This window comes from Trachypithecus francoisi, unplaced genomic scaffold (assembly GCF_009764315.1).
Source record: "Trachypithecus francoisi isolate TF-2019V2 unplaced genomic scaffold, Tfra_2.0 Lachesis_group11, whole genome shotgun sequence".
NCBI classification, from domain to species: Eukaryota; Metazoa; Chordata; class Mammalia; order Primates; family Cercopithecidae; genus Trachypithecus; species Trachypithecus francoisi.
In genome coordinates, this window is record NW_022681456.1 from 316,513 (window position 1) to 331,170 (window position 14,658).

Genomic DNA, 14,658 nt, shown 5'->3' on the forward strand with positions numbered 1-14,658 from the left:
GCCCGGGCGACAGAGCGAGACTCCGTCTCAAAAAAAAAAAAAAAAAAAAAAAAAAAAGATTATTTTATATTATGTTATATTATATATTATATTATATTATATTGTATTGTATTAGTTATTCATTATTGTGTAACAAATTACCCCAAACCTCAGGGGCTGAAAACAGCAAACATTGATCTCACAGTTTCTGGGCTTAGGAATCTGCCAGGTGCTTCCCAGTGGGTTTCAGTTGAGGGTCTCACATGGTGCAGTGATGAAGGTGTTGAGAAGGGCTGCCGTCATCGCAGGGCGCAGCGAGGAAGGAGCTGGCTCCTCCAGGCTCACTCAGTGACTGTTGGGAAGCCTGAGTTCCAGGGCACATGAGCTTCCACATGGCGACCTTACAACACAGCAGCCAGACTACTCCAGAGAGAGAGAGTGCCCAGGATAGAAGCTGCATTTCTTTCTAACCTAGTCTTGGAAGTGGCATCTCATCATGTTCCCCTGTTCTGTTCAGGAGAATGAGTCAGTTGAGTCCAGCTCACAGTCAAGAGGGGAGGATTACGCAAAAGCATGAATACCAGAGTCAGAGGTCACTGGGGCCATCTTAGAGGCCGCCTACCACAAATACAGAAGGAAGTATTTTACAAGACCAAGTGAGAACCACTTCAGGTTTAACAGGGATTGTGCTTTTCCAGATATCATTTGAGGATGTGGCTGTGGATTTCACGTTGGAGGAATGGCAGCTACTTAATCCTACTCAGAAGAACTTGTACAGAGATGTGATGTTGGAGAACTATAGCAATCTGATTTTCTTGGGTAAGAACATTCTTCTTCTTGAGTAAGAACATTCTTATGTAACTTACTGTATGGCCAGTAACTGTTTGGCCTGTGAGGAGTTTGTTGATTTTGGACGTAAGTTTTACATGTCAAAGATTATTTGACTTTTATACTAAATTGAAAGATTTTCATTCACTTGCTTTATTTCACAGCCTTTGTAATAAAACATTCTTCATATTTAAGACTCTTAGCCCAAGCAGTTAGGTCCAAGTGCTCTGTGTTTCCAATCGACAGGTTATCAAATTCTCAAACCTGATGCAATTTTCAAACTGGAACAACAAGATCCATGGATAATAGGTCAAGAAATCCTAAATCAAAACTTTTCAGGTGAGGAATAATCAGGTTTATGAGATACAGTGAACATTTAATCTCTCGTTTTGATGACAGGTGGGCACTTTTAAAATGTTGTTTATAAAACTATTTAAAGTGGCCGGGCGCGGTGGCTCAAGCCTGTAATCCCAGCACTTTGGGAGGCCGAGACGGGCGGATCACGAGGTCAGGAGATCGAGACCATCCTGGCTAACATGGTGAAACCCCGTCTCTACTAAAAAATACAAAAAAACTAGCCGGGCGACATGGCAGGCGCCTGTAGTCCCAGCTGCTTGGGAGGCTGAGGCAGGAGAATGGCGTAAACCCAGGAGGCGGAGCTTGCAGTGAGCTGAGACCCGGCCACTGCACTCCAGCCTGGGCGGCAGAGCAAGACTCCGTCTCAAAAAAAAAAAAAAAAAAAAAAAAAAAGTTCCTGAATCTTTAGAATTCACTCAAGATTGGTGACATGAGTTCTTCATGATTTTTAATGGATGTGCTCCATAACGTGTTCTCCACATCGGGATGTGTCTTTTCTCTATGGAGTTTATGATGAAATGTATCCCTCTTATTCAGTGGCACAGATTGGTGGCCATTTAGAACCCCACTTTCTTGGTTAAGGCTCTCTTTATGAATTCATAGTTTTTTTCTTCTTTTAGATAACACTGATTGCCTTTGAGTTTATTTAAACTTAAACTTTTAATTTATTATTTTTCTTCTCTTCCTGTAATTTGATATATTTCTGTTTTAAAACCACAGAGAATAGAAGATGAACCCACTGATACAGAATGAAGATCTAGGCCGGGCGCAGTAGCTCATGCCTGTAATCCTCATGCTTTGGAGGTTGGGGACAGGGCAAGGCACGATAGTCACGTAAGGCCAGGAGTTTGAGACCAACCTGGGCAACAAAGCAAGACCCCATGTCTACTACTACTACTACTACTGCTAATAATAATAATAATAACTTAGCCAAATATGCTGGTGTGCACCTCTAGTGCCAGCTACTTGGGTGGCTGAGGTGGGAGGATTGCTTGAGCCCAGGAGCTGGAAGCTGCAGTGAGCCACGGATGTGCTAGGCAACAGAGTGAGACCCTGTCTCTAAAAACAAAAGCACATTAAAAAACCCTAATACTTTAAACATAGTAAGGAGATTTTGCTTCTTACCTTCCTCTGTACAGACTAAGGATTTTCAAGTCAGTTCCCAGTGCATTTTTCTGGTACATTTGATGTTTAACTTCTCTAAAGCTTCTCTCCCATCCCATCACATAGTCAGGTGGGTTTAAGTACCTGTTACCTTTATGTTGAAGAACCTCGTGGTATGAGAACATCTTCTCTCTCCATTTATTTTTCTGTGCCCAGAAGTCATTACTAACTCCATTTCGGCTAGATTCTTCCTCACTGCTCTTCTGAAATTTTTCTCTGCATCTGTGCCTTTGATTATGGTACAGTTTCCCCAGGTAGACTTCACTTTCAGCTCTTTTCTTCAACTCCAGTGAATGTTCCTTGACTCACAGCTTTTTCTGAAATCTCTACCCATGTAGCATCTATAATATAGTGACTCAGGCCTGATAAGACATTGTCTGAAATTCCTAAAACAACTAGGTCGTAAGATTTTTCCCCCAAGAAGAGAGATGGCCAGTAGCATAGTCTGTGCTCTCTGTGGAATTTGTGGTATGTACTTATTTGATTTTTAAAAATTGGTTATTATGGAGCCAAATAAAGAAAAGTCTTGTTTGTTAGATGTTTCTTCAGTAGAAAAGTTTCCATCTAAGCATCTACCTTGGGAAATATTTTTTTTTAGATAAGGTCTCCCTTTGTCACCCAGGCTGGAGTATACTGGCACAGTCACAGCTCACTGCAGCCTTGACCTGTCTGGACTCATGAGCTCCTTCCACTTCAGCCTCCCCAGTAGCTGAGACTGCCACCACACCCAGCTAATTTTAAAAATTTTGGCTTTTTTGGAGAGACAGGATCTCACTATGTTGCCCAGGCTGGTCTCAAACTCTGGGCTCAAGTGATCCTCTGCTTTGGCTTCCCAAAGTGCTGGGATTACAGGAGTGAGCCATAATGCACAGCAGGGAAATATTTCAGGTTGCAGATGTCTAGGCACCATTCCCATTGTTTTTTAGGTCTGAGTATGTGCAGTTTGGAAAAGCTGTAAAGATAGATATTATGTTCCCCTATTAATTTAGACCCACTTCTCATGTGGAATGAGAGGAATTGAAAAGAAATGAGTCATGAAATAACTTTGTAGGATTTTAATTTAGAAGACAATATAAAACCATAAAATATTCAGCAATTCAGTATTTGAACATGAAGCATTTGTGTTAAAGTGCAAAATTAATTCTCAAGATTAATGATACTGAAAGGAACTACTTTAGAAGCTCAATGATAAGTGAATAATATTTATCCTACGTATATTGAGGGCTTGTTATGTGCTATGCAGTGGGGATACATTAGTGAAAAAGGCAAACCTGTTCCCTACCCTCATACAGTTTACATTCTACTGGGAGAGATATGAGTAAAAGGATTACCTATTTGATAAGTACTATGAAGGAAAGAAAGGGCCGGGCACGGTGGCTCAAGCCTGTAATCCCAGCACTTTGGGAGGCCGAGACGGGCGGATCACGAGGTCAGGAGATCGAGACCATCCTGGCTAACACAGTGAAACCCCGTCTCTACTAAAAAAATACAAAAAACTAGCCGGGCGAGGTGGCAGGTGCCTGTAGTCCCAGCTACTTGGGAGGCTGAGGCAGGAGAATGGCGTAAACCCGGGAGGCAGAACTTGCAGTGAGCTGAGATCCGGTCACTGCACTCCAGCCTGGGCGACAGAGTGAGACTCCCGTCTCAAAAAAAAAAAAAAAGAAAAAGAAAGAAAGAGGGTATTTGTTTGTGTGCCATCAAAATGACATTTCGGTGGGCGTGAAATGGTGGCTCATGCCTGTAATTCCAGTGCTTTGGGAGGCCAAGACAGGAGTATTGCTTGAGGCCAAGAGTTGAAGGCCAGCCCGGGCAACATAGCAAGACCCCATCTCTGCAAGAAGAATATGAAAAATTAGCCAGGCATGCTGGCACACACCAACAGTCTCAGCTACTTGTGTGACTGAGGCAGAAAGATCACTTCAGCCTGGGAGTTTGCAGCTGCAGTGAGGTATGACCCTACCTCTTCATTCCTTGGGCAACACAGTAATATCCTGACTAAAAAATCGCAAAATACTACTTTTAACTACTTTATTATTGTTTACCATTTAATTCATTAATTTGGATAGACTTTTTTTTTTGAGATGAAGTCTTACTGTCGCCAGGCTGGAGTGCAGTGGTGCAATCTCAGCTCACTGCAACCTCCGCCTCCCAGGTTCAAGCGATTCTCCTGCCTCAGCCTCCTGAATAGCTGGGATTACCAGTGTGCTCCACCACGCCTGGCTAATTTTTGTATTTTTAGTAGAGATGGGATTTCGCCATGTTGGCCAGGCTGGTCTCAATCCCTTGACCTCGTGATCTGCCTGCCTCAGCCTCCCAAAGTGCTGGGATTGCAGGCGTGAGCCACCACGCCTGGCCTGGGTAGACATATTTTTAATCCCATCTTGATTTGATTTTAATTTAAAATTATTGTTTTCCTTTGTTCTCACATCTTATAAAACAATTTTCTGTCAACTCTTCAAGTGGATCTCATACTTGTCTACATATGACTCTTGCCTTTGATCTTCAAACTTCTTTGCATAGTCTTTTTCATCTCAATGAATAGTATTATCACATTTATTTATGCCTGAAACACTGAGTATTTCTTTCTTTCTTTCTTTCTTTCTTTCTTTTTTTTTTTTTTGAGAAGGAGTCTCTCTGTGTTGCCAGGCTGGAGTGCAATGGCGCGATCTCAGCTCACTGCAACCTCTTGACTCCCTGGTTCAAGTGATTCTCCTGCCTCAGCCTCCCGAGTAGCTGGGATTACAGGCATGCGCCACCACACCCAGCTAATTTTGTATTTTTAGTAGAGATGGGGTTTCACCATGTTGGCCAGGATGGTCTCGATCTCCTGATCTCATGATTCGCCCACCTTGACCTCCCAAAGTGCTGGGATTACAGGCATGAGCCACTGCACCTGACCAACACTGAGTCTTTCTTTAATTTTCCATATCAGCAGTGGTGCTTCCTCTGAAATTCCATTTTATTTTTGAGATGGGGTCTCAGTCACCCAGGCTGACGTGCAGTGGCTCACTCTCAGCTCACACAACCTCCGCCTCCCAGGCTCAAGTGATCCTCCCATCTCAGCCTCCCAAGTAGCTGGGATTACAGGCGTGCACCACCACACCCGGCTAATTTTTGTATTTGGGTAGAGATGGGGTTTCGATATGTTGGCCAGGCTGGTCTTGAACTCCTGAGGTCAAGTGATCCACCTAACTCCTGAGGTCAAGTGATCCACCTACCTAAGCCTCCTAAAGTGCTGGGATTCCAGGCATCAGTCACCACAGCCAGCCTGCTTCGTCTGAAATTCTGATGTCTGAAAATTAGATGAGGCTTTTTGCCCGAAGAAAAGAGTAGTTTTTTGGGTTTTTTTTGTTTGTTTTTGTTTGCTGTTTGTTTTGAGCCTCTGTCTCACTCTGTCTTCTGGGGTGGAGTGCAGTGATGTAGTTATAGCTCACTGCAACCTCAACCTCTCAGGCTATAGTGATCCACCCCCTCTGCCTCACAGGTAACTGGGACTTAAGGTGTGCACCACCACACATGGCTAATTTTAGAAAAAAAAAATTTGTAGAGACAGGTTCTCTGTATGTTGTCCGGGCTGGTCTCAAACTCCTGGGCTGAAGACAAGCAGTCCTCCCACCTCAGCCTCCCAAAGTGCCGGGATTGTAGGTGTGAGCTGCCACCAGGCGCAGCCTCATTTTACATTTGAGACCATGCCAGATCTTTTCATCTTGCAGAGTACTTCCTGAGAATATTACCCCACAATTGCTAGTAAAGAATATCATCAAAAAGTCAATAAACTTTTAAAATACGCAATAAATGGTCTTGTAGAAATCACAAACAATTGTACTTATTGGATGAAAATATCTGTCCTACTATTATACAAAAAATTATTATGGTTAGGAGTAATTTCCAATGATAGCATTACATATAGATACAATATATACTTTATAGATTCAATTATAGGTCCAATTAAAGGAGGATGAATGTGAAGAAGTTAAATGAAAGTGTTGATACTGAGCTCCGGAGAACTCTTGGATAATTACAAAAGGAAGTTTTACTGATGATGGTGAAGTTATTGACATCAGTGATTTAAATAATGATCCTGAATAAGAATATTTTATAAATGCAACAATAGTACAAAAATTTAATGTTTCTTATCTTTCAGGTGTAAAGTTGGTATTGTACATTTATTCTGCATTATATCCCTTTTTCTTTTTTTTTTTTTTTTTTGAGACGGAGTCTCGCTCTGTCGCCGGGGCTGGAGTGCAGTGGCCGGATCTCAGCTCACTGCAAGCTCCGCCTCCCGGGTTCACGCCATTCTCCTGCCTCAGCCTCCCGAGTAGCTGGGACTACAGGCGCCCGCCACCTCGCCCGGCTAGTTTTTTGTATTTTTTAGTAGAGACGGGGTTTCACCGTGTTAGCCAGGATGGTCTCGATCTCCTGACCTCGTGATCCACCCGTCTCGGCCTCCCAAAGTGCTGGGATTACAGGCTTGAGCCACCACGCCCGGCCCCCTTTTTCTATTATACTATTCAACAACATATATTAATGTTGCATTTTTATGTTTTTATTAATCATATTCTTAACTATATTGTGAAGCTTTGTAATGGTGTTGTACTTACCTCTTTTCTTCTCTGATCTTCTCATACTAAGTTCTGGACACATGGTAGATAATCGTAGATTATCTTCAAAAAAGTAAACTAATCACCTCACTATTTGATTGGAAATTGCTCCAGGCTCTTTCATCTCATGATCACTGTTCTTTGAGTATATTTAATATTTCCTCATTTAAAAGTTCATGTATTTGACCAGGCATGGTGGCTCACACCTGTAATCCCAGCACTTTGGGAGGCCAACACGGGTGGATCATAAGATCAGGAGATTGAGACCATCCTGGCCAACCTGGTGAAACCCTATCTCTACTAAAAATACAAAAAATAGCCAGGTGTGGTGGTGCAAACCTGTAGTCCCAGATACTCAGGAAGCTGAGGCAGGAGAATCGCTTGAACCGGGAAGTGGAGGTTGCAGTGAGCTGAGATCCATGCCACTGCACTCCAGCCTAGCGACAGAGCGAGACTCCCTCTCAAAAAAAAAAAATAAAGAAGGCCAGGCGCGGCGGCTCATGCCTGTAATCCCAACACTTTGGGAGGCCAAGGTGGGTGGATCACAAGGTCAAGAGATGGAGACCATCCTGGGCAACATGGTGAAACCCCGTCTCTACTAAAAATACAAAAATTTGCTGGGTGTCATGGTGCATGCCTGTAGTCCCAGCTACTTGGGAGGCAGAGGCAGGAGAATTGTTTGAACCCAGGAGGCAGAGGTTGTAGTGAGCTGAGATCACACCACTGTACTCCAGCCTGGTGACTGCATGAGGCTCTGTCTCAAAAACATAAATAAATAAATAATAAAAATAAAAGTTTGTGTATTTAAACATTTGTAATTTAAAAATTGGCCGGGCGCAGTGGCTCACACCTGTAATCCCAGCACTTTGGGAGGCCGAGATGGGAGGATCACGAGGTCAGGAGATCGAGACCATCCTGGCTAACACGGTGAAACCCCGTCTCTACTAAAAATACAAAAAATTAGCCAGGTGCAGTGGCGGGCGCCTGTAGTCCCAGCTACACGGGAGGCTGAGGCAGGAGAATGGCATGAACCCGGGAGGTGGAGCTTGCAGTGAGCCAAGATTGTGCCACTGCACTCCAGCCTGGGCGACAGAGCAAGACTCCACCTCCAAAAAAAAAAAAATTGGCTGGGCGTGGTGGTTCAAGCCTGTAATTCCAGCACTTTGGGAGGCCGAGACGGGTGGATCACGAGGTCAGGAGATTGAGACCATCCTGGCCTCAATGGTGAAACCATTGAGGTGAAACCCCATCTCTACTAAAAAATACAAAAAAAACTAGCCGGGCGAGATGGCGGGCCCCTGTAGTCCCAGCTACTCGGGAGGCTGAGGCAGGAGAATGGCGTGAACCTGGGAGGCGGAGTTTGCAGTGAGCTGAGATCCGGTCACTGCACTCCAACCTGGGTGACAGAGCGAGACTCTGTCTCAAAAAAAAAAAAAAAAAAAATTAAAAAAAAATTAATTTTCATTTCTGTTAAAATTGTCAATGCCCAATAAGTACACATTATTTGAGAGATTTTTTAAAAACTAGGATTATGGCCCAATTTCAGAAGCTTTACATGATAAGCATAATAATTGAAGGAATTACACAGTATGGTTCATTTTTTTCTCTTTGTAGAAGTCTGGCTAGATAATCCCAAAATGTGGCTCCGAGACAATCAAGACAACCTTAAAAGTATGAAGAGAGGCCATAAATATGATGTTTTTGGACAAATATTTAATTCAAGCATAAATGTTGTTCATGTAGGAATGAGATCCCATAAATGTGGCACAGGAGAAAAAAGTTTGAAACGTCCTTTTGATTTGCTTATTCCAAGAAATAACTGTGAAAGAAAGAAAATTGATGAGCTCAATAATAAATTATTATTCTGTATCAAACCTGACAGAACCCATGGTGGAATAAAATACTGTGATTGCAATACATGTAGAAAACCCAGCAACAAAGAGCCATGGCTCACTGCTAATCATACACACACAGGAGTCTATTTATGCATGGAATGTGGCAGATTTTTTAACAAGAAGTCACAACTTATTATACACCAGAGAACTCATACAGGAGAGAAGCCCTATCAATGCAGTGAGTGTGGAAAAGCCTTCTCACAGAAGTCACTGCTCACTCTTCATCAAAGAACTCACTCAGGAGAAAAACCGTATGGGTGCAGTGAATGTCAGAAAGCTTTTAGTAGGAAGTCACTCCTCATTTTACATCAGAGAATTCATACTGGAGAGAAGCCGTATGGATGCAGTGAATGTGGAAAAGCCTTCAGTAGGAAGTCGCAGCTTAAAAGACATCAGTTAACTCACACAATAGAGAAACCCTACAGTTGCAGTGAGTGCGGGAAAGCATTCTCGCAGAAATTAAAACTCATCACACATCAGAGAACGCACACAGGAGAGAAACCCTATACGTGTAGTCACTGTGGAAAATCCTTCTTTTGGAAGTCGCAGCTTATTACTCATCAGAGGACCCACACAGGGAAGAAACCTTATGCATGTAGTGAGTGTCAAAAAGCCTTCAGCAGGAACTCACTTCTCATTAGGCATCAGAGGATTCATACAGGAGAGAAGCCCTACGAATGCAATGAATGTGGTGAAGCCTTCATCAGAAAACCACAACTGATTAAACATCAGATAACTCACACAGGAGAGAAGAACTATCGATGCAGTGATTGTGAAGAGGCCTTCTTTAAGAAGTCAGAGTTAATAAGACATCAAAAAATTCACTTAGGAGAGAAACCATATGGATGCATTCAATGTGGGAAAACCTTCTTTGGGAAGTCCCAGCTCCTAACGCATCACAGAACACACACTGGGGAGAAGCCTTATGAATGCAGTGAGTGTGGGAAGGCCTTCACCCAGAAGTCAAGTCTGATATCACATCAGAGAACACATACAGGTGAGAAACCCTATGAATGCAGTGAATGCAGGAAAACCTTCAGCGAGAAGTCAAGTCTCATTCATCACCAGAGAACTCATACTGGAGAAAAGCCCTTTGAATGTAGTGAATGTAGGAAAGCTTTTGCTTGGAAGCCACAGCTTCTTAGGCATCAGAGAATTCATACAGGGGAGAAACCCTATGAATGCAATGAATGTGGGAAAGCATTTGTTCAGAAAGTGCAGCTCATTAAGCATCAAAGAAATCACACGGGAGAGAAAACCTATGGATGCAATGATTGTGCAAAAGCTTTCTTTGAGAAGGCACAGCTCATTATACATCAGAGAATTCATACAGGAGAGAGACCATATAAATGTGGTGAATGTGGGAAGTCTTTCACGAGAAAGTCACACCTTATGAGGCATCAGAGGATTCATACAGGAGATAAATACTATGGATGCAATGAGTGTGGGACCACCTTCAACAGGAAGTCACAGCTTATGATACATCAGAGAAATCATATAATATAAAAATCATAAGTTTGGCGAATTCAGAAAGGTTGCTATCAAATGTCATACTTTCTAACACTTTTGAGGATGAATAAGGGAGAGAAACCCTATTGAGGCAGTGACTGTTGAAAAAGCTTGAATTGAGGAGTCAAGAGTCACTATGCAGAATTTAAAAAGGAGAGTTTTTAAAAAGTAAACGATGTAAAAAAAAGCCATCTCCCAGAAGACACTACTCATTACATATTGGATGACTCATTGAGATGAAAACCTTATTAGTGTTGTGATAGTACAGAAGCTTTTAGTCAAAAGTCAGCTTATTAAATGTTTAGAATACCTAAACAGGAAGAAAATTATATTGTTATAACAAGCAAGTGAAAGATTTCAAGAAAGGACAACTCACTGTGCACTTGAGAATAATACCTACAGAGGTTCATACTGAGGAGTAGTCTCAATAATGTAAAGAATTTGACAAGCGTGATGCTATTGAAATAGTTCTGTAGGGAAGTGGTGCTCTTTATAAATTATTACAAAAAGCAGTCAATTGTAAGTGTTAGGTGTGTTTACTTATATGTGAAGAGTTCTGCTTTCTGCTGTGATGGAATAACAACAGTCAGATTTCCTTTCCTGCCTTAAACAACTAGAAGCTGTCCAATACATATAATATATAATGGTTTTTAGACATAGGACAAGCACAGTAGATTTTCTCTCCTGCCTTGAACAACTAGAAGCTGTCCAATACATGTAATATATAACAGTTTTTAGACATATGACAAGCACAGGTTTGTGATCCTCAGGAGACTGTAGACAGAGTGAGGTGAGCACCATGGTTTCTCAGCCTGCCCCCTCATGCCAGTTACTAGGCTGCGGTTCAGGGAAGGGAAACAGTAAGTCTTGCTGAATTGAAGAGACAGGATTGGCAGCTGGGGAGGCCACAGCAGCTAGAATTTGCAGGGGAAAGTACTGGAGAGATGGGATCTTCCTAGAGACAGGGCTCAAGAAGTCTGCAGAGAGTGCCCTGAGTCCTTTGGCTTAGTACTGACTTGGCACTGAGGCCAGGAAAAGAAGCACTGGAAAGCAACAGGCTGAACAATTCCTGGAACTCATGCAGGGCTGGGAATAGTTTATGTTCTCAGCAGCCAGAGTGGAAACAGATTCTAACACATGGAGCATCAGGTAGAATTCTCAGAAGGGTTTTGTTTTAGTAGTGAGGCTAATTAGCTCTAGATTAAAAAGCTACTCTGGACCTGTAGTGTCCGGCATCCCCAAAAAAACTTATCTGGCATGCAAGGAAGCAATAAAGTATGACTTATAACCAGGAGAAAAATCAATAGAAACCCAGAAAAGACAGAGGTGATGGAATTAGTAGACAAGGGTATTAAAAGAGCTATTGTAAATATAAAGTAGAGGAAAACAATACCCCTACATATGCAAGAAGCTGATGAAACCTGAGGTATAAGAGATATTTTTAATGGCCAAAATAGAACTAGGGATGAAAACACCTTCTGATTTTGTTAAAATCCCAGGTGGAGAGATTAGATAAAGAAAAAGAAAAAAAATCAATGAACTTGAAGAGTAAGAATAAAAACTACCAAAATGTTATACAGAGAGAAAAAAAGACTTAAAGAGAATAGGAAAACAGTTACAGTGGTGTAATATATGTGTAACTGGAGTCCCAGAAGGAGAGGAGAAAATGAAGAGGCAGGAAGAAGTATTTGAATAAATATTGGCTAAAGATTTCCCAAATCTGATGAAAACAATACCCCCACATATTCAAGAAATTCAAATGACCTGAAGTAGAATAAACATAATTTATTTCATAGCAGTGCACCTCAGAGTCACATTCAAGAAAAGCACTGATAAACAGAATAATTTTAAAACACCTTGAGAAAAAAAGATAATATATACACAGGAACAAAGAATGGCAGCAAATTTATGGTGAGAACTATGCAAGCTATAAAACAATGGAGTATTATCTCTAAATTCCTGAATGAAATAAGCAACAAACCCTGCAACCTAGAATTCTGTTTCCATCAAAAACGTTTTCAAAAATGAAGGCAAAATAAAGATGTTTCAGACAAACTAAATCAAAGGTAATTTTATTACCTGTAGACCTGTCTTCGGGAAATAGGAAAGGAAGTTTGAGGGCAGCAGGAAAATAATACAAAACTTAAGTTTGGGTCTGTACAAAGGAATGAAGTTCTGAAAATGGTGAATATGTGGGTAAATATAAAAGATATTTCTCTCTTTTTAAAATCTTTTTAAAAGGGAATTGGCTGCTTAAAGCCAAAGTAATGATAACATATTTGGAGTTTATTTAGAAGTAAAGTGTGAAGATGATAACACTTAAGTGTGAATTGTTAAATAGAGTTGAGTAGACTGCATCATCTGAGTCAGAAGCCTGTTCCTTCCGGGCTCAGGGTAACTTGAATTTGTACCAGGCACATGACAGAAATTGTATGGATTGTGGATCTGCACGTGTGCTGAGTGTTCCCTATTTGATCCCTTTTCCCCCATTTTCTGCTCTGCTCCCCCCAAGACTGTGTTCTAGAGACTGGGGTTTCTTCATAGGTTTGAACAATGGGAGATACCAGAAAGAGATCAGATGGGAGGAGAAAAAAAGGTATTTACTACCATTCCCTTCCTTCTGCCTGGACCATGGTTTAGGTAGCTTCTGTGTTCCCATAAGGATACAGCTCCCTTTGGGAAGCCCCTGTCTGTGGCTGTAGATCTCTTGGTTTCCGTTGACACCATTCCCTCTCCATGATCTTCTGACTTTACTACTCGGTGCTTCCCCAACCCACTGGTTGGGTGTCTTTCATTGTAAACACATATTTGTAAATAGTGCCTTTATTTGTTCTTAAGTTAATATTTTGAGTGTGCCATTTATTTTCTGTGCCATCTGGTAAATGATGGGCATTTAATAAAATTGTGATAATCAGTTATCAGTACAAGTGCCTCATAGTGCATGGGCTGAAATGTCTCAAGATTCCCCACACTATATATCAGTATTTTCTATCTGTATTTGGACAATGCAGTAGAAATTATAACGAATACAAAGTTCTTTGTGCTTTTCTGCTGCATATGTCAGTGGCTCTGGAGATTGTTGCCATCTGCTACAGATATAAATGGACTTGCAGTTATTACTAAGCCCCTCTTCAGTAATAGAAAGACTTATGAAGTCTTTTACTACCTCTGGGTCAGCCAAACAACCTTCAAAAAGCATCGTTATTTAGGTTAAATATCCATGGACAAGAAACAAGATAATCAGTTACTGAGTGAAGAAAGACAAGAATGTCCCACACTTCCCAGCAATCTCAAGTGTTATGCTGTACAATTAAAATATCCCTGTCCCATCATCTGCTATTATTTATTGTGTATAATTCATGTAATCTGTAACCTGTGGGCAAGTCTTTACCCTTCAGTGTCAAGATTATGTTACAGACTTTGTCCAAGAATCCACACCATCTTTCCCATCAGTTCTCACCAGAAATATGATGCCAAAAAGAAAATCAGCTTTTCTAAGATCAAGCCAGAGTTGCTTCTCTTACAACCTTATGGCGCTAATAAATTAAGTTGAAGTAGACTGCCAAAGAGGCCCAGTGCAGAGGGCAGCACCCCCATCATTTTTTGAAATTCTCCCTTAGGAATTTTGCCTTTATCTTCTGTCCACCAGTCATTCTCTCCGGCTGGGACACAAACCTTTGAAAGGAAGTAATTGCCATTAGGCTTCACAGCAGTGCTTTTTCCTTTCACTTGAATTTGCATTTCAACCTGCATTTTGAAGATCTTTACACGTTTTCTATTTTGAACAATGCCAGAAGGCTTCATTGACATTGTAGTCTGTGTTAATAAACTTATATATCACTCTGCTCTGATCTTTCAGGAATTGACTAGCAAATGAAATGAATACGTTGGGACTTTGGCATAATTTGAATATAGCATTGTGAGTTGCCTGTGATTGTCTCTTCCTAATTGTGCTGTAATAACCTGTGTATGAGAATAAAATGATTTCCACCATCAGGATTCTCCCATGCCCCCCTTTATTTTGCCATAGACTGAAGGAGAAAATCCATTCTCACTCTCCTTACCTTAGAAAATTTTATTTGCCTCATGATGACTGTCTGCAGCTTAGAAGTAGATGATGTAAAATCTTGTCACTATTTCACAAGAATAAAATTCAAATCAGTTATATCCAAAGTAAGCTTTTGACTGGGAGTGGTGTCTCACACCTGTAATCCCAGTGCTTGGGGAGGCCAAATGGGGAAGATCGCTTGAGCCCAGTCATTTGAGACCACCTGGACAACATAGCAAGACTCACCTCTACAAAAAAAAAAATCTTAATTAGCCAT

At 41.4% G+C, this 14,658-nt stretch overlaps 1 protein-coding gene across 10 annotated transcripts in view; it reads left to right on the forward strand.

Moving 5' to 3' along the window:
- The window catches only part of ZNF605 (zinc finger protein 605), a 32,849-nt gene extending 18,520 nt beyond the window's left edge, over window positions 1-14,329 (forward strand). For 8 of the 10 annotated variants that reach the window (XM_033219979.1, XM_033219976.1, XM_033219982.1 and 5 more), the window contains 3 exons: window positions 678-798; window positions 1,054-1,146; window positions 8,544-14,329. In XM_033219979.1, coding sequence (XP_033075870.1) covers window positions 678-798; window positions 1,054-1,146; window positions 8,544-10,330 — 2,001 coding nt within the window. In that variant the 3' untranslated portion in view covers window positions 10,331-14,329. Of the gene's footprint in view, window positions 1-677; window positions 799-1,053; window positions 1,147-4,225; window positions 4,277-8,543 lie in introns of those variants that run through there. The other 2 variants (XM_033219985.1, XM_033219986.1) reach the window with 2 other exon arrangements.
- The last annotated feature ends 329 nt before the right edge of the window (window positions 14,330-14,658 follow it).